Genomic DNA, 21,434 nt, shown 5'->3' with positions numbered 1-21,434 from the left:
ACCTTGTCAGAGGGCTCAGGTACAAGAAGCCCCAAGGAGCCTGGGTCTGGGTCTACCCCGCCCTGGAGTGCAGAGGGACTGAACCCGGCCCAGGCCCCTGGGGTTAGGGTGGAGGGGGGGGGGTGCTGCGGCCCTTTCCCTGCGCCCGTCCCGCCGCCCCCTCTCCCCTACCCCCCCCCCCCCAACCGGATAATTTGCAGAAACCCAGCCACCCTGCCTCTTCCCCAACAGGCCAAAGGTTGACTCCAGCACTTGTGGGCGCCACATCGCAACATGGAAATGACGCGTACTGACCTAGCGATCGCACACGCACGCACACGCACGCACGCACGCTGACGTGGAGATCACACGCACCGACACGGCGGTCACTCACATGCACACGCACGCAGCCCGACGCGAGCCCAGCATCCGTGGAGGGACCCGCTTCTTGCGGGGGAGTCACCTCAAATTCCCACCTCATCCCCAGGAAGGGGAGGCCGAGGGCCTCCTCTGGTTTTTCACCGCTGTGCCTGCGGTTGGAACCGATGTGGCCCCCCCCCCCAACCTCCCCTGCTCACCACCTAGCGCAGCTCAGTGCCATGTCAGTGCGACCCCTGCCTCGGGGACTGGTCCCCCGCCCCCTCAGTCCCCCCTCGGGCCTCCCCTCTGTGGGGGCCAGGCCTCCTCCCTCTCCGCAGCCCGGCCGAGAGCTCCCCAACACCGTGGCACCCCCGCCAGGCGGTGTGGCCCGCAGCCTGGCCCGGCGTCCTGCGGTCGGGTGGGGGGACGCGGCCCCAGCCCGGTGCGCCTCAGGCAGGAAGCTGGCAGGGGCCGGGGCCGCCATTCGAACTGGGGCAGATGGTTTTGCCAGGAGGAAGTTGACAGTTCAACTTCAAACACGGATGACGCGGGCCCCACGCTGCCTGCTCCCCTGTCCCACCCCTGCCCGCGCCGGCCCGCCCCACCCCTCCTCCCTGAGAGGGAGACCCAGGAACCAGACACCCTTCGCCCACAGGTGCCGAGCTTGGCGAGGCTGAGGCAGGAGGAGGCCGCGCCCATGGGGTCTCAGCAACCACCACTGGCCGCCCTGTACCTGCTGGGGGTGCTGGGTGAGTACCCCGCCTGGGGCATGTACCGGGTACTGGGACTCAGGGGTGCAAGGGAGAAGATGCCAGTTGTTGCTCTGGTCTGACTCAGGCCCACATGGCACCTCTCTGGAGCATCAGGGAGGGCTGAGGCCACGCTGCCAGTCCCCCCCACCCCATCCCTTCACTGCACGCCCCCCATTCTGCTTCGCTCCCGCACCCTTTCAGGTGGGACCCGTGCCCCATCAGACTCTCAGCCCAGAAATCAAGTCGTCCAGTGCCCATCTGGCCCGAGCGTCCTCTGCAGCTGGACCGCCACCCCCCCCCCAACCTTGAGTGCCCACCTTTTACCTGGATGCACCAGGGATGGGGACTCACGGTCTCCTGGGCAGTTCTGATGATGCTCCGAGCACAGTGGGCCCAGGCAGGGTGGGGGCCGCCTCTGAGAACACAGCTGGGCATGTGTCAGACATGCACCCTTAGGTGCCAGTCTCCCTCGCTCTGTCCCAGGGGAGCCCCAGCCAGGCCCACCAGCCAGGGCGTGAGCACGCACTTGGGTCCGCTCTTGGGCCACTGTGAAAGCCCCCCGGGGCCTCTGAGGAGCTGAGGGGTGGGTGAGTCTGGGGCCTCCTGTTTGCTGGGAGGGAGTGGGTAGAAGCTGGAGGTCTCCCCATTTATGAAAAGCAGGGGGTAAACTGGACGAGGTCTGCCCCCCTTCTCAAGGGTTTGGGGGTTACCGTGGGGCGAGAGAGATGCTTGCCTACGGGACAGGTGGGAACTGGAGGGGGCTGCGGTTTCCCAGTTTGGAGGGAAAGGACGCGGGGACCATGGCCTGCCTGAGCAGGGAGCCTCAGGCCCTCCCAGACAGGCTGGGGCGTAGCGTTTGAGTATATGTGTGTGAGCAGGTACGAATGTGTGTATGTGTATGTAGGGGTGTGTGTGTGTGTGTGTGTGTGTGTGTGTGTGTGTGTGTCTTCACGGGCCAGACATGGTCTCCAAATGTAGGTTTACCTCCCCCCGCACACGGACGATGGCCCATGTGCACACACACAGGCTCACATGGCACTTTTTAACATGAAACTGCAAGAGATCCATGCCTCCTGTCCCCAGGGCAGATGTCCCCAGGGAGGTGGGACCCTCCTGAGTTGCTGCTGGGGCTTCCTTGGCCCTGAGGATTCCTAGGATGGACCCCGAGGTCCCTCAGCTGTCCCTGACCTGTGGCCTCTGACCCGACTGGAGCAGGGAGGCTGGCCAGGCTCCCAGCTGGGGCTGGGGGAGGGACCCTGCTCCATGGGTCTCCCATCCGAATGCCATCAAGGGGCCAGGTCCTGGCAGGATCGGGCAGCTCCCTGAGCCCAGTGGAGCCCCGTGGAGCCCAGAGCCAGGGAGACTTAGAGGCAGCCCCATCACAGGGAGTATGGGAACCATCTGGAACCCCAGGAGCTCATGGTTCCCGGTGTGGGTTTGTGTGAACTGGTGGGTAATAAACATTCCCATTGTTTGGTGGGTCACAGCTTGCAAAAGACGCGTAAAGCCGTTTTCTTCTGTAAGCTTCACAACAGCCTGTGAGGTAGGCGGGCCCGTTGCCCCCATTTTACAGTCAGGAAAACTGAGTTCCGGAAAAGCCGAGAGGCAGGCCTAGGGCACGGCGCTAGTGAGCAGCAGAGCCGACCCTGGCCCAGCGCTCCTGCTGTCACGGAGGCTCCCTGTCCCCGAAGAGCACAGACACCCCAAAGCCACTCACACAAGTAAGAAAATGGCGGCAAAACATAACTGCCACCTGCGGATAGGAGCACCAAGGGCAGGGGACCCCGAGGGCCAGAGCTGGGGCTGGGGGCAAACAGCACACATACCCTTTGAGCCATTCCAGGAGGAGACGCCCCACCACCAGACCCCTGGGGGTGCTGCGTCTCCTGGCTGGCCTTCAAGGTTGTGCCAGCAACTTGGGGACCTTTGGGGCATGAAGATGCCCGCGGTACACCTGGGGTGACAGTGACAGCCGCTCCCTCCTGTCGTTGTCCTTAACCCCAAACTGCCTGGGGCTCACCTAGAAGGGGGAGGAGGGCGGAGGCAGCCCTGAGGGTCCAGCCCAGCCACCAGCACTGAAGCATGGCAAGGTCATGGGCTCTGCCGTTTGAATTCTGGTCCGCCACTTGCCAGCTGGGCGGCCTCGGACCACTCTGTCAGCTTCAGTTTCCTCCTCTGCAAAATGGGAATAATAAAAGAGCAGGGGTCCCATAGAGACTTATCAGGATTAAACAAATCAATGAACGTAGGGCTTTTGGTAGGAAGGTCGGTTAGAGGGTAGTAGGTGCCCAGCAAGCACTGATGGTCGTAGCAATCATGACCATCATCATCACCAGGGTCGAGTCAGCAGGAAACAAGGTGATGGAGGACCTGGGGAAGCAGAGTCTTGCCAGACGCTAGCCTGGCCATCGATCTTTCTCTTCCCCAGTCCCTTTGCACAGACTATTCACGCCTTCGTTTCTCCATCTACGAATATTCATGGAGCATCCAGCATGTGTCCAGCTCTGTGTAAACGCACTAGGGACAGCCAGCCCTGGACAAGAGCACCCAAACACTCCCGAGTTTCTAGAGCTCGTGCTAAGTACAACGAAGGAGACAACAGCTGAGACTCAGTGGCCAAGCAGATGCAGGAAAGAGCCAGCCGGGCAGAGAAAAGAGGGAAGTGTGCCCAGGGGTTGGCGGGGGCACAGGCAATGGTCAGGACAGGCCCAAGAGGGGCTGGGCATCCATGGGAGAGGAGGGGAGAGGGGCTCTAGCTGCGAGCAGGCTGCCCGGTCCGCGGTTCCACGATGTGGAGGCTGAGGGTCTTGCTAGTTCTGGGAGCAAAGCAAACGGCCAGCTTCTTTTCCCAGGGAATAGAGGGACCTGGGGGCTCAGGGGCTGTCCCTGGCCCTTCCGGTCACTCTGTCCAGCGCCAACACCTCAGCAGGGTTTTCCCCACAGAGACCGAGGAGGGACCTCAACTCTGCCTGATAAAATTGATGGGTCACCTACTCCGTGTGTGCGCACGCATCGTGGGTGCGTGTATGAACCCGTGCGAGCGTGCTGTGTGCGTCCTTGTGTGCATATGGGTTGTGTGCACGTGCGCGTGTGTGAAGGCCTGTGGGACTTTGGAGTAACGCGGACTGCAGTTTGATTTCCATCGGGCCACTCACAGATGACAAGAACACGAGAATCTTAGCCTCCTCATCTCAAAATTGGGGATGACGACCGTGCCCACCTTAAGGGACAATGCAATTGTTAAAGGTGGCTCATCCATTCATTTAGACAGCAAGGATTTATTGAGCACCTACTATATGCCGGCCACTATTCTAAGTGCTGTGGACACAACTGAACAATCGAGATCCCTTCCCTGGTGGATCCAAGATAGTAGTCGGGGTGTGATGGGAAGACCAGTGATGGCCTGGGTGCTGGGAAGTCATGCGTGGGGTGGGGCTGGGGGATTGGGAGTGCTGCAGGGCAGTTTGGGGGGAGGGGGTTGTGCTTACCCAGGGAGGGGGCAGTGCATCTCACAAGGAGATAATATTTGGGCAAATGCTTGTAGGAAGTGAGTGTTCACACTGGGTGGGACTGGTGAGGACGATCCAGGCAGACGGGCCTGTGGGCACCCAGCCTGGTGGGGAGGGGCCGTGCAGGAAGAGTAGAAGAGGAAGTGGGATAAGTGCCCTCGAAAGGAATGGTCCCCCTCACCTTCCCAGGTCCACACACCCTTATCCCGAGCCTCGGGCCAGATCATTTGGGAACTCAGAATCTTCCAGATCGCAGGTCATACCGTGTATGTGCTGGGCGCTCGTTGCACGCCGACGAGGTCTCGGGCAACACCCATGTTCCCATTCAGTGAAACACGAATTCGCACTAAGAGAGACCCATAAAGGCTGCAAATGCCTTCCCGCCAAATGCACCAGAAAAAGACTTCTGGTTTGGGGTTTTGAGGGATGATGAGGGATGAGGGCCCTGAATCACTTCCTCCCTAGCTACCACCACCACCGTCAACATCACATCCGGTTCCCACAGGGACGCTGAGACTCCCTTTTCCCTTGGGGTACAGCTGGGACAGGTGCGGTGGGACAGGGTAGGGAATTGGTGGTGGTTGGCAGAGGCTAAAAGGGTCCTGCACCACCACAGACTCCCATGGAGGTATCTAGAGTGAGCCCTTCCCTCACTGGCCTCAGTGTCCCCTATCTGTACGCCAGGGGTAAGCAGGCTCCTGGTTCTCCCGGTGGCAGATTCCCATAGGGCCTTATCAAGCGAAGATGATGTTATTTCTTGTCCTGACCCCACCATCAGCAAGCTGTGTGCCCTTGGGCAAGTCGCTCGACCTCTCTGAACCTCAGTTTCCCGATCTGAAAAAAAATGAGAATGAGCATGGGCCCGTCCTCACGGGGCTGTGGGTACAAAAAAACTCTGGGACGTGCGAAGCTCTGAACAAAACGGAGGGCTTGTCGCTGTCACCTTGGAGACGCATGTGTGGCATGAAATTCAGGCAAATTCAGTTGGACAGAGCAGGCCACCAGCGAGAGAGCGATCACAGTGTAGACCGTGCCTGTCGTCCTGCCGGCGATCGGCCGGCATGTGCCGGGTGGGACGGCGCAGGCCCCTTGCGCGGGATTACAAACTGTGTGACTCTCCACGTTCTGCACATAAAAAGACTCCTGATCAAAAACCAACCACTTCGTCTGGTGCTCGATGGAGAAACGCAATTGGGGGCCTTTGTGATCTCTGTTTCCCTGAAGCCTTGATACAGACTCGGGTTAGACACGGCTCCGCTGATTAGCGTCATTTCAGAAAAGGGGGGGCTTCTGACCTTCCAAGTCAGCCTCTCATCAGAGGACAAAAGGAAGAAAAATCCAGAACGCCCCCAGAAGGCAGCCCAACGTGTGGTGTTTGCTGGAAATCGGTGAGACGTGTGTGGACTATTCGAGGGAATCGTTGTTTATGGCAAAACGGAGCATAGGACCGCCAAGCCCCACGAAGTCCGTCCGCTGGCTGATCCGGGAAACCGGGTGGTGACGGCCCCCTTCAGTGAGGCTGTCAAGAGGAGGTGGGGTCTGCTCAAGGTCAGAGCTCCATCGACGTTCGCTGTCACTGTGACTGTCCGTGGTGTCCCAGCCCTTCCCTGGGACCCTGCCGCCATGCCTCCACTGCTTTGCCAGCGTATGGTGGCTGCAAAGACAAATGTGCGTGGGTCCCGGCAGGGCCTGTGAGTGAGCCCGGGGCTGGCCAGCCTGGGCCCAGTCCCAGCTCTGCTAAGTACCGCCGAGTGGAACCGCTAACACGGGCCCACGAACGTGCATCTGCAATTCCAACCCCCCCAAAAAAAACGTTTGTAGATTTCTGGAAAACGCCCTTGGGGCAAATCCTGACCTGAACAAACGGGGGGCTATTTATAATCTCGCGCGTCCTACCTAGTGTGAAAATTCATGTGCTTCGCTGCAGAGCCCATCATGTGTTTGAAGCGGGGGCCCTCCGGACACGGGGTGACAGTAGGGTGCCTCGCTCTGCAAATGTGGAGATGAAGAGAGGGGCCGGGAGAGCGAAAACGTAGCCTCTCTCTCTCTCTCTCTCTCAGACTTTCTCAGCCGTGCGCTCTGCCTGGGCTCGGCCACTCCAAGCCCGAAATAGTGGGGCTCCGAGGGAAGGCTGACAGGGGAGGGAAGGGGCCTCTGGAGGATTCTCAGTCCTGGCCCCAGCTGCTCGGCTGTAGTTGTGGATGGCGGATTAGGAAATGACACCACGCGTCCATGCCTCGCGTCCCTCATGGTCTCCCGGGGCTCCAGGCTTCTGTTTGCAGATTCTGCAGCCATAGAGCCTTGGGCCTCAGGCTGCAGACGGGGGGGCCGGCTAAGCCGCAGCCCCAGAGGGTCTCAGGAGAACCTGAGCACAGTCTGCAGGGTCCCAGGGAAGGAAGTTGTTGGACCCCTGTGGGAAGCAGCTAAAAGAATGAAAAAAAATGTCACGGACGATGATAAACCTGAACCTGTCTCTGGACACACAGAATCTCAGCGTCCGCTTCTGCCTGGCCCCCTGCCAGCCACTGAGATACACCAGGAACTAAAGATTATAGATCAGAGAGGTGTGAACCGAGAGGAAGGTGAGGGATCATGGAGTCTAACTTCCTCATTTTACAGTGAGGAAGCCAAGTCCAGAGAGGCTGGCCAAGGTCACAGAGCAAGTTCGTGGACAAGCCTCCCCATGGCACGTTTCACTAACTGAACGGAATTTCAAGTCCATTCCCTCTCATCAGGTTTGCACATCCCGAAGCATGCAGGATGTTGGTGAAACACGGGGCAGGCTGTCACAGCCTTCCCTCTGAAGGGAGGGGAGGCAGTGTGACCCAGCAGTCAAGAGCGCAGAGTCTGTGACAGATGGCCTGGCTTGGAGAACCGGCCCCAACAGTCATCAGCGGCTTGGCAAGTTGGCCAATCTTTCTCCATTTCTTCACGCATAAGATGGGGATCAAAATGATGATGCCTACTGCATAGAGCTATGGTGAAGTTTGAGAGAATTAATGTATACAGATGCCCGGATGAGGGACGAGCCAGGAAATGCTGCCCTACTGAGAACATCAGGCACCCAGAGAGAGACAAAGCCCTGGGCTACCTAGACGCCCTTCCTCAGCAGAGCATTTAGGGACTTTACTTGGTTCTCTATCTTGTTCAGTCTTTCCCAAGAATGTTCTCTAAGCAGGGCCTGGGCCATTCTGTGTGAGATCTGCAAGAATGGTCTGGTCCACCCCCTCCCCGCAGAGGATTCAATGTCTGAGGGTTCCAGCACCTCGGGGTCAGGGGCTCGGGCACGTTCATCTCCGCATCCCCAAACGTGGCACTTTGGAGACACAACTAGGTGACAGAGAGCATGGGTTCGGAAGGCAAACTCACAGTTTGAATCCAGTTGTTGGCAGTATCTGCCTGGACAAAGCATTTTTCCCTCTCCCAGTATCTGCACCATGATTGGATTCAACTCGCATCATAGAGCCGTATGGGAGATTAATAATGATGTCCATAAGGAACCACCCTGAGTGCTGAGTACACAGTAGGTGCTCAATAATTGTTCGCTTCTGTTACTAATGAATGTTGACTATGGTGACCTTGGGAAGATGACGGTGTCCAGGGGGAGAGAGAAGTGGTGAGACCCCTTTTCTCTGGCTCTCCAAGCATCCCAGACAGGCAGCCATTCCTCCCCGGCAGGCCCGCCGTCCTCCCCAGGCCTGACCAGCTCCACCAGCGGTGACACCAGCCCTGAGCATCACGGTGCCTTGACGGCTTTATCACAAGGGGTCTTGGTTGCGGGGAGAGGGCTGGCTGGCTGGGGCATGTCTTCCCTTAAAATGCTACCACTGCCTCTGGAACACTCAGGCAAAAACAGGCTTTTTTAAACACACCTATGTTTCTTTTTCATCTTGACTTATTTTTGAGAAAAAGAGAAAGGGTCTGCGGGGAAGGGCAGAGAGAGGAGGACAGAGGATATCAAGCAGGCTCTGCACCGACAAAGCAGTGAGCCCGACACGGGGCTCAAACTCACAACCGTGAGATCGCGACCTGAGCCTAAGTCAAGAGTCAGACGGTTAACCGACTGAGCCACCCAGGCGCCCAAAACACATTTTTAACACCCGACAGTAATTTCCCCAAAGCAACTTAAACGGAACTATTTGCTCTGTAAAGTAGTGACCCTGGATCCCAGTCGAGAAAGCAAGCCTGGGAGTCAGGCAGATGGAAATCAAAACACCTACTTCATGCCTGACAAACCTGAGTGGCAAACCCGGGGGGTGGGCTCTGAGGCCACACGAGCGTGCCCCCCACTCCGTCCCTTGCCGGCCCAAATCAAACCTCCACGGCAGCCACAGATGAACTGGCCACAGGCTGCTCCGTGAGCTTCCCACTCAGCAGTCAGAAGGGGCTGGGAGAAGGCCCGACGTCCCAACTGGCCCACGTTACCGTTGAACGTGCCTGGGCAGGAGCCACGCCAGAGGGGAGGCCAGATCCCTAAGACCCGTGTTCGCTGGGACAGTGGCCGGCTGACCCCTTTGTGCCTTACGTTGAGCCAGCCCCAACCTCTCTGAGCTTCGACTTCCTCCTCTAGAAGCTGGGAGCTGTTAAAAATAAATCACTGTCAAAAAAAAATTAAAAAAAAAAAAAAAAAAAAAAAGGGGCGCCTGGGTGGCGCAGTCGGTTAAGCGTCCGACTTCAGCCAGGTCACGATCTCGCGGTCCGTGAGTTGGAGCCCCGCGTCAGGCTCTGGGCTGATGGCTCAGAGCCTGGAGCCTGTTTCCGATTCTGTGTCTCCCTCTCTCTCTGCCCCTCCCCCGTTCATGCTCTGTCTCTCTCTGTCCCAAAAATAAATAAACGTTGAAAAAAAAAATTTTTTTTTTAAAATAAAAATTTAAAAAAAAAAAATCACTGTCATTTCTATCCTGCCATGGGGAGACTAAGAAGTAACAAATGGTGCCCGGGTTGCCCATTCTGGGTCATTTCTCTGGTTCTCTACAACCAGGAAGTTCAAGCTTTTTTTTTAAATTATTTTTTAACGGCTTTATTTACTTTTGAGAGAGAGAGAGAGAGAGAGCAAGTGCACGAGCGAGCACCAACAGGGGAGGGGCAGAGAGAGAGGGAGAGAGTCCCAAGCAGGCTCCACACTGTCAGCGCAGAGCCCGACGCGGGGCCTGAACCCACGAACTGTGAGACCACGACCTGAGCCAAAACTGAGTCGGACGCTTAACCGACTGAGCCGCCCAGGTGCCCCTGAATTTCGAACTTTTTTTTTTTTAGATTGAAAGCAACGCCCGCGACAGTTTTACGGTGCAGCCGAATGCACTAAGAAGTGATCCCTATCTTCACAGTCATTCTCTGTTCTAGTTCACTTCAGTTTGCCAAGATTTGATGGTTGCTATTACTAAATAATTTTTAAGAAATTAACGGTTGTAAGCCTGCATGTTGCTACAAGGGGATAGCCCGAGGAAACGTTGGGAGGCGATGGAAATATTACCTTGACCAGGAGGGTGATCAGACGGATCTATGTATGTGTTAACATTTATAGATCTGTGCACTAAAGGCAAATCAATGTTACTGACGTTCGTTTTAAAAGAAAAGTTTAAAAACAGGAAAAAAAATTGACCGTTGCAACCCACAAAATTGGTTTCACGACCCTCCTAGGGATTCTGACGTGTAGTATGAAACTCTCTGCCTCTGAACCCCATATTGGGGGGCGCAGAAGAGGCCACTGCTCAGGCTGTGTGCTCAGGGTGTAAGGGGGGGGGTTGGCAGGAAGGAGGTTCCACATCCTGATCTTCCTCTCTCCTTTCTGCAGTCACTTCCTGCCTGGGAGGGCCCAACGTGGAGAACTCAGGTAAGGAAGGGCCATACAGAGGCCTGGAGCAGGGGGTGACTGGGGGTGGGGTGGGGCTGTGATTCCATCAGGCTGTAGGGGGACCTGCCAGGGTGAACCCCACCCCGCAGAGGGAGCGAGCCCCAGCACACACACACACACACACACACACACACACACACACACACTTAGACGCCCATGTGCGGATGGATGCCCTCGATGGCCGTAAGGCACCATACAAAATGCCAGTCCTCATGATAATTATCATTATAACCCACTCACCATGCATAGAAAACATACTGGCCCATAAATGCACCCTGCAGAGTCCTGTTTCCTTCTCAGTCCTGCCGGATCTCCCCGGTCAAATGTATTTGCAGCCAAGGCCGCACAGAAAGGCGGCACAAGATTGTAAAGCAGGTCGAATGCCCTGCCTTCGAGGTTGGACTTGAAGAGGCTAGTGTATCCCAAACAAGGTTCCATGGAACATGTTGGATACAAGGTAGGCAATATCATGTCACTCACTGGAGACTGAACCAGTGTGCCGGCTAGGAAAGCCCCTGAGAAGTCCTGCAGGGAAGAAACCTGTTAAATGTTTTTGTTTTTTAACTCAGCAGTTCTCAGATTCGCTTCACCCCAGACCTCACGCTTTCACATCTCCTAAGATAACATCATGCTGAATGTATTTTGGGAGAAACGTGGCTAGAGTCTCACGAAGCCACGTGCAACCAGAAGGGGCCGCAGGGGCCTTGGCGGGACTACAGAGGCATCCTAGCTGTGAGCTCTGGCAAGTGGCTTGTCCTCTATAAGCCCCAATTTCCCCACCTATAAAATGGGGAGAAAAATCTGTTCCCTGGTGGGGATTCAGTTAGTCTGCTCGCTGGAGGGAAAGCTTCAGGATATCTTGCCAATGTCAGGTGTTGGAACAAGTCCCCTTCGTCTCTAACTAGTCTAGTGACCTTGGCAAGCCCTAGCGAGCCCCGTGCTTCTGCTCCCCAAGCCTAGAAGAAAAAGGCAGCCTGACCAGAAGTTTCCAACCAGGGAAAATCTCTACCTCCCAATCACTTGGAAAAATCTTTTTACATTAAAAAAAAAAAAAAAAAAAAAGTCTTGAATAGGGTAATACAGTTGCCTGGCTTAAAACTTTAAAAATATAAAAAGACTTACAGTGAAGAATCTCATTTCCATTTCTGTTTCCCATCTGCCCAGTCCTTCCCTCACCCTAACACCCCAGGTGACGGCCACATGGATTCCTTTCTTGTCTCCCTTTTCAGAATCTACGCAGAAGCAAATATATACCCTTATTCTCCCTCTCACGGAGCTTTATAAAATCACACCCTCCGTGTTCCTACCTATCATCCAACGATTCCACCCCTAGGTATTCACCCATGAGAAACGGAACACGTGCCCCTACAGACAGACATCAGTTCAGGAATGTTCCATGCGGCTTTGTTCACCGCAACCAACTGGCAGCTCGATGCACAGACAGTGGCCTGGCCACACAGTGAGACACTATTCCACAACAGAAAGGAAGGTGAGACATGTCAGGATGCAGAGAAACCGCAAACACGGAGAGAAAGAAGCCAGACAAAAAACACAGAACGGCAAAAGCAAACACACACGGTAACGAGTCCACTTACATAACGTCTGAGAAGAGGCAAAACTCCTCTTTCGCGACAGAAAGCAGATCGGTGGTCGCCTGAGGCGGGATTCAGGGACACCAGGGAACTTTCCGGGTGACGGAAACGGGCTGCAAGTCGAGCGTGGTGGTGCTTACACGCGGCTGTACATCTGTCAAATTCCATTGAGCAAGTGCCCTTAAAATGAGTGCATTTCACTGTGTATAAGTCGTGTTCACAAAATTGATTTAAAAGTTAGAAAAATCAAAACGGGTGCCAGGCCCTATTTCTATGGAAACAGAATTTGCAGGAGTGGGGCGATCCTGCTGGAGAACGGGGGCTGAGAACCTGCCATTCCGAGCTCCTGTCGGCTCCGAGGTCTCGAGCCCCATCCTCTGGGGTCCGGTTTCGGGGGACCGCCCCAGTGTGTGGGAAGTCCCCGCAGCGCCCCAGAGGACGGAGCTCCCAGGATCGAGGCAGGCAGCCCCGGGGTGGGGGTGGGGGTGGGGGTTGGTCAGAAGACAGCCTGGCTGGGCATGGGAACCCGGTGGAGTGAAGGCCGTGAGGGGTCCCCCACGGAGGGCCCTTCCCATCCTGACCCACCCGCATACACCTCTTTGACCCCCCAGGGCTCCGGGTGAGACTGACAAGCTCCAACTCGCACTGCCAGGGCCAGCTGGAGGTCTCCTTCAAGAACAACAAACCGTGGCACACGGTGTCTAGCCGGAGCTGGGGGAAGAACCCGAACCACTGGGAGGACCCCAAGCAGGCCTCGAATCTCTGCCGCCTGCTGTCCTGCGGGGAGGCCGTGGCCTTTGCCCACTTCCCTGACTTCAACAGTCCCAAGAACCAGATCACCTGCCACGGATTCGTGGGGTCCTTCTCCAACTGCAGCTTCAGCAACGCAAACCAGAGGGACCCTCTGGGCCTGATCTGCCTGGGTGGGTAACTAGCCGGCCACACAGTGTGCTCGGCCTGTGTACCAGCCCCGAGGAGGCTGCCCCGGGGCCTGGGATCTGGGGCCTGAGCAGGCAGGTGGAAGGGAGCTCCTGATTGACAATAACCTCCCCCCCCCCAAAGAAACACACACCATTGGGGAACTGGAGGGGGAGGGCTTGGGGGAGGGAGCACCTGTCTGGTGGGAGGGAGGAGGCCCAAAAGCGGATTCTGCCGATTGCTAACATTAAGGTCTCCTCTTAACCTTCATTGTACCCACCGTGAAATGGGCTGGTGCTGCCCGCCCCACAGGAGGCCTAGAGACAACGTGTGGGGCAAGTGGGCTCAACGGGGCCAGTGGCACTTAAATCCTGACTTCCAGGTCTTTCTCAAAACTGCCAGGGGCTCCCAGCGCTCCCCCCTCCCCCCCCCCATCCCACATTCTCTCCCTGAAACCTCCAGTCCTCCCTCCCCAGGGCTCCTGTCCCTCCTTCACCAGAGTGTGTTTTATTGCAGAGCCGCCCAGGACAGCACCTCCTCCCACGACCCCCCCACCCACAACCACTCCGCAGCCCACAGGTAAGAGAATTCTGAGGTCCCTGGGGGCAGGGTGCTGTATTTAGCCAATGAAAACACAGGATGCCCAGTTGCCTTTGAGTTTCAGACAAACGTGGAAAGGCTTCGTGTTTGTCCCGTGCAATATGGGGCCTCACCACCTCCCACGGCTGTCGGCCAGTCTTCCATTTGTCCCTGTGTTAGAGCCAAAGGGCCGGGAGCAAGGAAGCCCCCACTGCCAGCCCCGCCGAGCTCAGGCCTGCTGCCCTCTGTCTCCCCCCGCAGCCCCTCCCAGGCTGCAGCTGGTGGCAGGGCCCGGGGGCTTGCGGTGTGCCGGCGTCGTGGAGTTCTACTGGGGCAGCCGGGGTGGTGCCATCAGCTACGAGGCGCAGGACAAGACCCAGGACCTGGAGAACCGTATCTGTGAGGCCCTCCAGTGTGGCTCCTTCCTGAAGCATCTGCCAGAGGAGGACACCGCCAGGGCCCAAGACCCAGAGGAGAGCAGGCCCTTGCCAATTCGATGGAAGATCCAGAACACGAGCTGTACCTCCCTGGAGCAGTGCTTCAGTAAAGTCCAGCCCCGTGAGGGCGGCCAAGCTCTGGCCATCGTCTGTTCTGGTGAGTGAGTCCCGGTGAGGACCGGACGGGGCGCCCCCAGACGGTCAGTCAACGCCTGTGTCTGGAAACCCCTGCATGTAGCACAGGGCACTGGGCACTATGAACGGGAGGGAAACAGAGGCCCGGGTGGGGAGGCTGCAACTCAACACCCAGCGCCTGGGGAGTCCCTGCAAAGTGACACCGAACAAGCCCAATGCGTTGCTGGCATGGCGGCCGCTCAGGAAGGTGGGGTCAGCAGGACTTCCAGGACGAAGCCAGGTCTCCCTTAGGTTTGGAAGGAGGAGAGGAGCATGGGTTTGGGGGGAGCAGAGCACAGAGGGCGTTTTAGGTGGGAGCTGTGACTTGTGCCAAGGACCAGAGCAGACGGGGCGCTTGGAGGGTAAGCAGCCTTGCCGGAGGGGAGTTTGTAAATCCCAGAGACCGAAGAGGGTGGAGTGGTGGTGACAAGCGGGAGGTCCCCGAGGCACAGCAGGCAGAGAGAGACCAGAGCAGGTCCTCCGAGAGCTTCCTGCGGAGGCTCCTGCACGGAGGGCAACCAGAAGCCTGGGTATCCGACGTGGCTGAGGGGAGGAGGCCAAAGAGGAAGGCCTAGGGGACCCCAAAACCAGAACCGCAGGTCAGATTGAGAATAATCCTAGCACGCCTTGGGAGGCGGTGGGTTCCCGTCCCCGGAGGGTTCTAGTGGAGTCCAGACTGTAAGAAGTCATACCTCCCCGGCACTCACATGGGACCAGGGACGCTCCCAGGACATTCGTTCATTTTCACAACAACCCAAGGAAGTGGCTGCTATTGTGCCCACGTTACAGATGAGGAAGCTGAGGCTCAGAGAAGTTAAATGTCTTGCCCAGCATCCCAGAGCACCAGCTGGGATTTCTACTCCAGCGGTGTCACTCCAGGCCCCCACCTGTCTCAGCCTTGGCTGCCTAAAGTGCGGTCCTGGACTGACCCGGATCTGCATTTCAGCAGGGTCCTTGGGCGGGGCGGGAGGTGCATGCATGAATCTAGGAAGCTTTGCCCTGGACCACTGGGCTATCCCATTAGCAGACCTGCTCCCACCCCCACCCCTCCCCTCCCCATCCGCCAACCTCCCCACCCCCAGCCCAGGTGGATACTTATGGTGAAAGAGTGAAAACACTGCCCCTCCAGGTAGAAGCAGCCCCCTCCACGCCCCCCACCCCCACCCCAGGCCCAGGGTTTCCTGGCCTGATGAGGGAAAAAAAAACGGTCTGGCTCTCAGCCCCACCCACCCCTGCCCTCCAGCAGGCTACAGCCTGCAAAACAGACCCAGAGGCCTTGCCTTTGAATGGCTTTTCTAAATAGAACACTTGCTGGGGCCTTGAAGACAGATGTTGCTATGGAAACTGGCCAAGCCGGTTGGATCACAAGTCACTCTACCCTGAGCCTCGGCTCAGGGGGGCCTCGGCTGAGGACCCCGGCAGTGGACCCCCGGCGCCCGCCCCCCCCCGCCACGCAGAAGTGGATTCGGGGTCTCTCTCTGAAAGGACCAGGCCCTTTCATGAAAGCCCACCCCTCGAGGCTGGGCAGAGGATTCCTGGGTTCTGTCCCATCCCGGGCCTCAGTTTCTCCTTTCGGGAAAAGCACTCCCACCCGGCCCCCTCCCCCAAGGAGCAGCAGGAAAATGAGAATGGTTCCCAGAGGGAAGTGGACCCAGGAGGAGCCTGTTTCTCGCTGCTCCTCTCTTACCTCCATCAGCTCGGGCGCCGACTCCCTCCCGCGTTTGCCGCGGGCGTCTCCCCTCCGCCAGATTCTCCCCTGAAAGCGCCGCACGCCCGCACGCCTCCAGATAGCTACCGGCCGCTGCCCAGAGGTGCCAGGGAAAGAGCTTGATGGGGGAAATGCCAGAAGATGCAAGAAGGGGGGAAGGACAGGAAGAAAGGTGCTCCCAGCCGCCCATGAGCTGGGCTCCGCTGGGGCCCCCTCTTGGCCGGCGACCTGGGGGCCCCCGTGGCCGGGCGTGTAGGCCAGGGGCCGAGGGAGCTCCCTCCAAACCTCCCACCTGACCTCCATTGCGTCCCCTCTCCAGATTTCCAGCCCAAGGTGCAGAGCCGCCTGGTGGGACGCCGCAGCCTGTGTGAGGGGTCCGTGGAGGTGCGCCAGGGCAAACAGTGGGAAGTCCTGTGCGACAGCCCCCGGCCCAAGGGCACGGCGCGGTGGGAGGAGGTGTGCCAGGAGCTGCAGTGCGGCAGCGTCGACTCCTACCGGGTGCTGGATGCCATCGAGACCTCCCATGGGCTCTTCTGTCCCCAGGAGAAGCTGTCCCAGTGCTATCAGCTTCAAGAGAAAAAAGCCTACTGTAGGAGGGTGTTTGTCACATGTGAGTTGGCCACGGCCCACGGTGGGTTTTCTCTCTAGAACCTAGTCAGCGAGCATGTTTCTGAAGGACAGGATCCAGGAGCCCCGGAGCCCTAGAAAAGGATGGAGAGGTGGCAAATGGGGGAGAAGGGGCGACTGTGCTCAGACAGCAGTGAACGTGAACGGCACATAGGAGACTGACCACAATGAAGTAGGGAATTTTCATCCTATCTTCTACTCTTCCGGGATGGAAGATAGAAAAGCAAGAGAGAAATGGTAATAGAATAACGCGTGAAACTGGGGCGCCTGGGTGGCGCAGTCGGTGAAGCGTCCGACTTCAGCCAGGTCACGATCTCGCGGTCCGTGAGTTCGAGCCCCGCGTCGGGCTCTGGGCTGATGGCTCAGAGCCTGGAGCCTGCTTCCGATTCTGTGTCTCCCTCTCTCTCTGCCCCTCCCCCGTTCATGCTCTGTCTCTCTCTGTCCCAAAAATAAATAAACGTTGAAAAAAAAAAATTAAAAAAAAAAAAAGAATAACGCGTGAAAGAGAGGGAGGGATGGATGGATGGATGGCAATTAGAATATGATGGCAAGGTGATCACTTATAAGCAATGGGCAAGGGTAGGAAGTTAAATAGTTGAGAACAAGAGTGGCAAATGATAGCTGGATGATGAATTGCTGGATGACAGATGGGGGACAGATGAATGGGTAACAGAGAATTCGAGAAAGGGGGGAGAGGAGGAGGAGTAGATAACTGCCTTCCGGACAAGCTGGTGAATTACTGCAAGGAGCAAGAGGGAAGGGCAGGGGTACAGATGGGGCGGGGGAGCCAACTGGCCAGTAGCTTCTCTCTGAGCCTACAGTTCCGATACCCCGGGCAGGACCGCCCTGACGTCTCTGTCTCCCCCAGGCCATGACCCAAACCCAGCAGGCCCGGGCGCAGGCACCGTGATGAGCATCATCCTGGGCCTTGTGCTCCTGGCCGTGCTGCTGGTCGTGTGCGGCCCTCATGCCTACCGAAAACTGGTGAAGAAATGTAGGTGCGGGCGCCCCAAACGCCCTCCCTTTCAAGCCCCTTTAAGAGGAGCCGGGTGGGCGGGAGGGCACCTCTGCTTCGCCACCCAGCCCCGCCCAGCCCCACCGCTCTCCTGCCCATAGGAACAGAAAGAGAAAGTCAGGAACATGGTAAGAAGTGCTGATTGGCGCACGCAGGGGGAGGGCGTGGCCATTCTTCAGACTGAGGCACGCCCCCAGCCTCCGGTGCTACGCCCCAGGCCTGGCTCCACCCCCTGGCGGCCACAGGATGCTGATCGTGCGGCTTCCTCTCTGAGCCTCAGTTTGTTCATCCATCTAATGGGCGATTGTCGTGAATATAGGGGGCTGTTATCCTAGCCTTGCAGAACTCTGGAGAAAATTCTTCAGGGACAGGAAGCGAGATTAGAGAGGCTGAAAAGAGAAGGCCTGGAGGGGTACAGTGTTGGCCGGGTCCCCAGCGCCCTCCTAGGTTCTGGTTCTAAAGCCCTGTGGTTGTTTCTCTTGGAGAAGCAGCCCCTAGACAAGCTCCTTCAGCATGAGATTGGTCCAGGTACCCTCCTGAGCAAGTCAGGAAACTGAGACCCTGAAAGACTTCAGGGGGCAAAGTTCAGCAGTCCTGCCTTCAGCTGCACCTGCCTCCCTTCTCCGCTCCCTCCCCCCATCCTTCCCTCCCACGATCCCTGCCCAGCCCTTGTCCTCACGTGCCTTTCCTGTCTGTCGCCCAGTCCGCCAGAGGAAGCAGCGCCAGTGGATTGGCCCGACAGGAATGAACCAGAACAGTAAGTGTCCCCAGAGGCAAGGTCCTCCCTCAGCCCCAGCCAGTGTCCACAGGGGTCACGGCTCACTGCTGACCACAGAGGGAGGAGCCAGCAGCTACTTGAGGGCTCTGACCTCCACCGTGCTCACCTAAGGTGGGGCTGTGGTCACCAGGTGTGAACAGGTGGTGCTCCGGAAGGAGGACTCCACGATCACATAGGTTTAGAAGTGGAGGAGTTAAGCAAAATTAGAGTTGGTTCTTTATTTCAGGACTTATCAGAACCTTAACGGGCATTTCTGCAAGAAAGGTTGGCCAAGCTAGCTTTATCACGGAACAACTTTAAAAGGCCAGTGTTAAAACATTTTGAAGCAGCTAGCCCATCCTCTACCCTCGTTCTTCATCCTCTCTCTTCCGCCCTAACGGATGGAATTACGGCCCCCCTCCCATTTTCCACTCCACGTTCTTCCTTCCCTTTTGCAAGCCGAGGGTCAGATCCTTCAAGAAGGCTCCGTGTTGTGGAGGGTTTTTGTTCTGTTCTGTTTTGTTTTACAAGACAAAGCCCTCGGTTCCAGGAGAGGAGGGACTGCATCTGCCCCTAGCACTTGTGTTCCAGTTCCCTGTTTAATACATGTTTGATGAATGACTAACTGACCAGCGGAAGGCCCTTCCCGCCAATCAGATTGCTGGTCAACCCCCAGCTGCTCTAAAAGTCTGGCCCCTGCAAGCGTGAGCCCGCCCTGGAAGAAAGGAGTAGAGGGGTGCATCCCAGGAGCTGTGGGTGCCATAGAAATTCTGGGCCCCTGTGGGAAAGGAGGAAGAGGACAGAGCAGCCAGGTTAATGACACCATCTCCTGCACCTGTTCAGTGTCTTTCCATCGCAACCACACGGCCACCGTCCGGTCCCAGGTTGAGAACCCCGCAGTGTCGCACGTGGAGAATGAATACAGTCACCCTCCTAGGAACTCTCACATCTCTGCTTGCCCAGGTGAGCAGCGGCCGATGCTTCCGGGGATGAAGGCAGGTGGGAGCACAGGTCATGCGAAGGCCCGGAGAAGCGTCCCCTCCCCGGGGACGGGAGGTGGGGGGCGCTCCGATTGAACCTTTGACAGTGGTCACAGCAGGGTACGGAAGGGATACGGCCTTAACAGGCCTGAGCTGTCCCCCCGGAGACCATGAGCCACTCAACTAGAGAGAAGAAGAAGCTGGGGATGCCATTAACCGCGGCACTGCTGTGACCTAACAGGCCTGTTTCTCTGCGGGGCCTTGAGGGCCGGATGGTAAACGAGGCCCCTCGGATTCTTTCGAGGCAGAACAGAGCTATCTGCGGCCTGCAGGAGCCCTGTATCGAATGCTCCCTGACTGGCACTAACAATTAAGCCCCAGGGAGCCTGGAGTTCAGTATCATTAGCGAATGCTGGCTGATTTGATCAAAACAGATCCGGGACTGTCCAGCCACCAGCTCATAAAGCCCCTGTGATCTTCAAACCCCCACGGGCTTCTGGGCTTTCTCTCTTTCTCTGTGTGGCCTGGGGGGATAGAGCCTGCTGCAAATGGCCTCTGTTCTTTCTGCAGCTCTGGAAGGGGCCTTGCATCGTGTTTCCACCCAGCCCGATAACTCCTCCGACAGTGACTACGATTTGCACGGGGCTCAGAGGCTGTGAAAGGTGAGCCCGGCTCCCCGGCCCTCCGTCCCTCCCTTCCTGCCCACCCTGCCCGTCCAGAGCGGGGGACTCGGCACATCTTGACTCCTGTGGAGAGAGAGGATAACGTTAACAATTTAGGGGATGGGCGCTGATTTGGCAATTATGGAAGAAGGATCGTCGACCTTAACACCGCCTCCTAAAGACCATCTGAGAAGGCCACCCAAAGGAGCCCCTGTGAACTTCCTGATGGACCTACACCCCTCTGTCCCTGCCATCAGATCGGGGGCTTGGGGCCCGTCCCCCCACCTCCCTGAACCATCTCCAGGGTGTGAGGTTTCCTTCCCTTCTCACCCCACAGAACCAGCACCAGGCACAGAACGGCAAGAGCCCGACCTTTTTCCGGAACACTCTGCATTCGCCCCTTGGAAATTATTTCTGCCCCCGAACCAGGAAATGGACCGAGGCAAGGGTGCCTTCCGACATGTCCCACGTCCCTGCCGCCGAATGCCGCGGGAGCCTGGCCCAATGAGGACCCCCAAAACAGCTCGGCTGCGCCTCTGAGTGCGGGGGCCGTGAAAGGCAGAGCCCGGAGACAGACACGCGGGGAGCAGCGCCGAGAGGAATCAGTTCTGTCCTCAGACTCTGCCCCCAGTGAGGACAAACAAGGAAGCGCCTCTCTGCCGTGGGGGTGGGGGCTCAGTTCTCCAGTGGATGTTTAATATGTTCTTTGTAAATAACAGCTTTTCTACTTCCTGAGAACTAGAGGGCCTCACATCCTCTGTCCAGGGTCCGGCCCCCGGACCCCTCTGGGGACATCGGTGTGGCTGTTGTGGTCAGAGGACTTCACACCCTAAACGAAGCCACTGTGTGGCCCGCAACTGCCACCTGCCTCGGAGCCCATCGCCACCCTCCCTCTGTGGCCACCCTTTGCCCCCCTGCTTCTCCCCCTACCCCTGCTCCAAGACGTCTTCCCTAACAGAGAACACTAGATCTCTGGGGCCGCTGGCTGCCAAGCCCAAAGTGCCACCTCACTGCCTGGCACAAAGGGGGCACCTAGGAAATCCCTAGCCGATTTGGGGTTTTATTTCCAACAGCAGTTTGAAGTTCAAAGCTGTAGTGGTTTCACCCAATCACAGTTAACTTTTTTTTTTTTAATCTTTTACGTATTTATTTTTTAATGTTTATTTTTGAGAGAGAGAGAGAGCATGAGCCAGGGAGGGGCAGAGAGAGAGAGAGAGAGAGAGAGAGAGAGAGACAGAATCCAAAGCAGGCTCCAGGCTCTGAGCTGTCAGCACAGAGCCTGACGTGGGGCTTGAACCCACAAACTGCTAGGTCACAAACTGAGCCGAAGTCAGACGCTTAACCAACTGAGCCACCCAGACGCCCTAACTTCTTTTTTTACGTGTATTTATTTGAGAGAGAGAGATCATGCTTGCACATGCACACGCACACGTGCACACATTACCCTGCAGTGAGTGCCTGGGTTTCCTTAGCAAAAGGAAGGAAGGATGAGTGAGAGTGGGGGCATCTCACTGGGAACTTGAAGATCCAG

At 57.3% G+C, this 21,434-nt stretch overlaps 1 protein-coding gene across 1 annotated transcript; it reads left to right on the top strand.

Moving 5' to 3' along the window:
• The first annotated feature begins 948 nt into the window (after positions 1–948).
• Positions 949–20,641, top strand: CD5 (CD5 molecule). Its single transcript, XM_040494995.1, has 11 exons — positions 949–1,088; positions 10,395–10,433; positions 12,658–12,969; positions 13,481–13,543; positions 13,805–14,137; positions 16,182–16,472; positions 17,358–17,483; positions 18,208–18,261; positions 19,105–19,224; positions 19,812–19,903; positions 20,241–20,641. The coding sequence occupies exons 1-10, from the start codon at positions 1,037–1,039 to the stop codon at positions 19,898–19,900; spliced, it is 1,479 nt and encodes a 492-aa protein (XP_040350929.1). The 5' UTR covers positions 949–1,036; the 3' UTR covers positions 19,901–19,903; positions 20,241–20,641.
• The last annotated feature ends 793 nt before the right edge of the window (positions 20,642–21,434 follow it).

This window comes from Herpailurus yagouaroundi, unplaced genomic scaffold (assembly GCF_014898765.1).
Source record: "Herpailurus yagouaroundi ecotype Mexico unplaced genomic scaffold, PumYag 187, whole genome shotgun sequence".
Lineage (NCBI taxonomy): Eukaryota > Metazoa > Chordata > Mammalia > Carnivora > Felidae > Herpailurus > Herpailurus yagouaroundi.
Note: the sequence above shows the minus strand (reverse complement) of the source record. Positions and strands in the feature narration are given on the sequence as shown.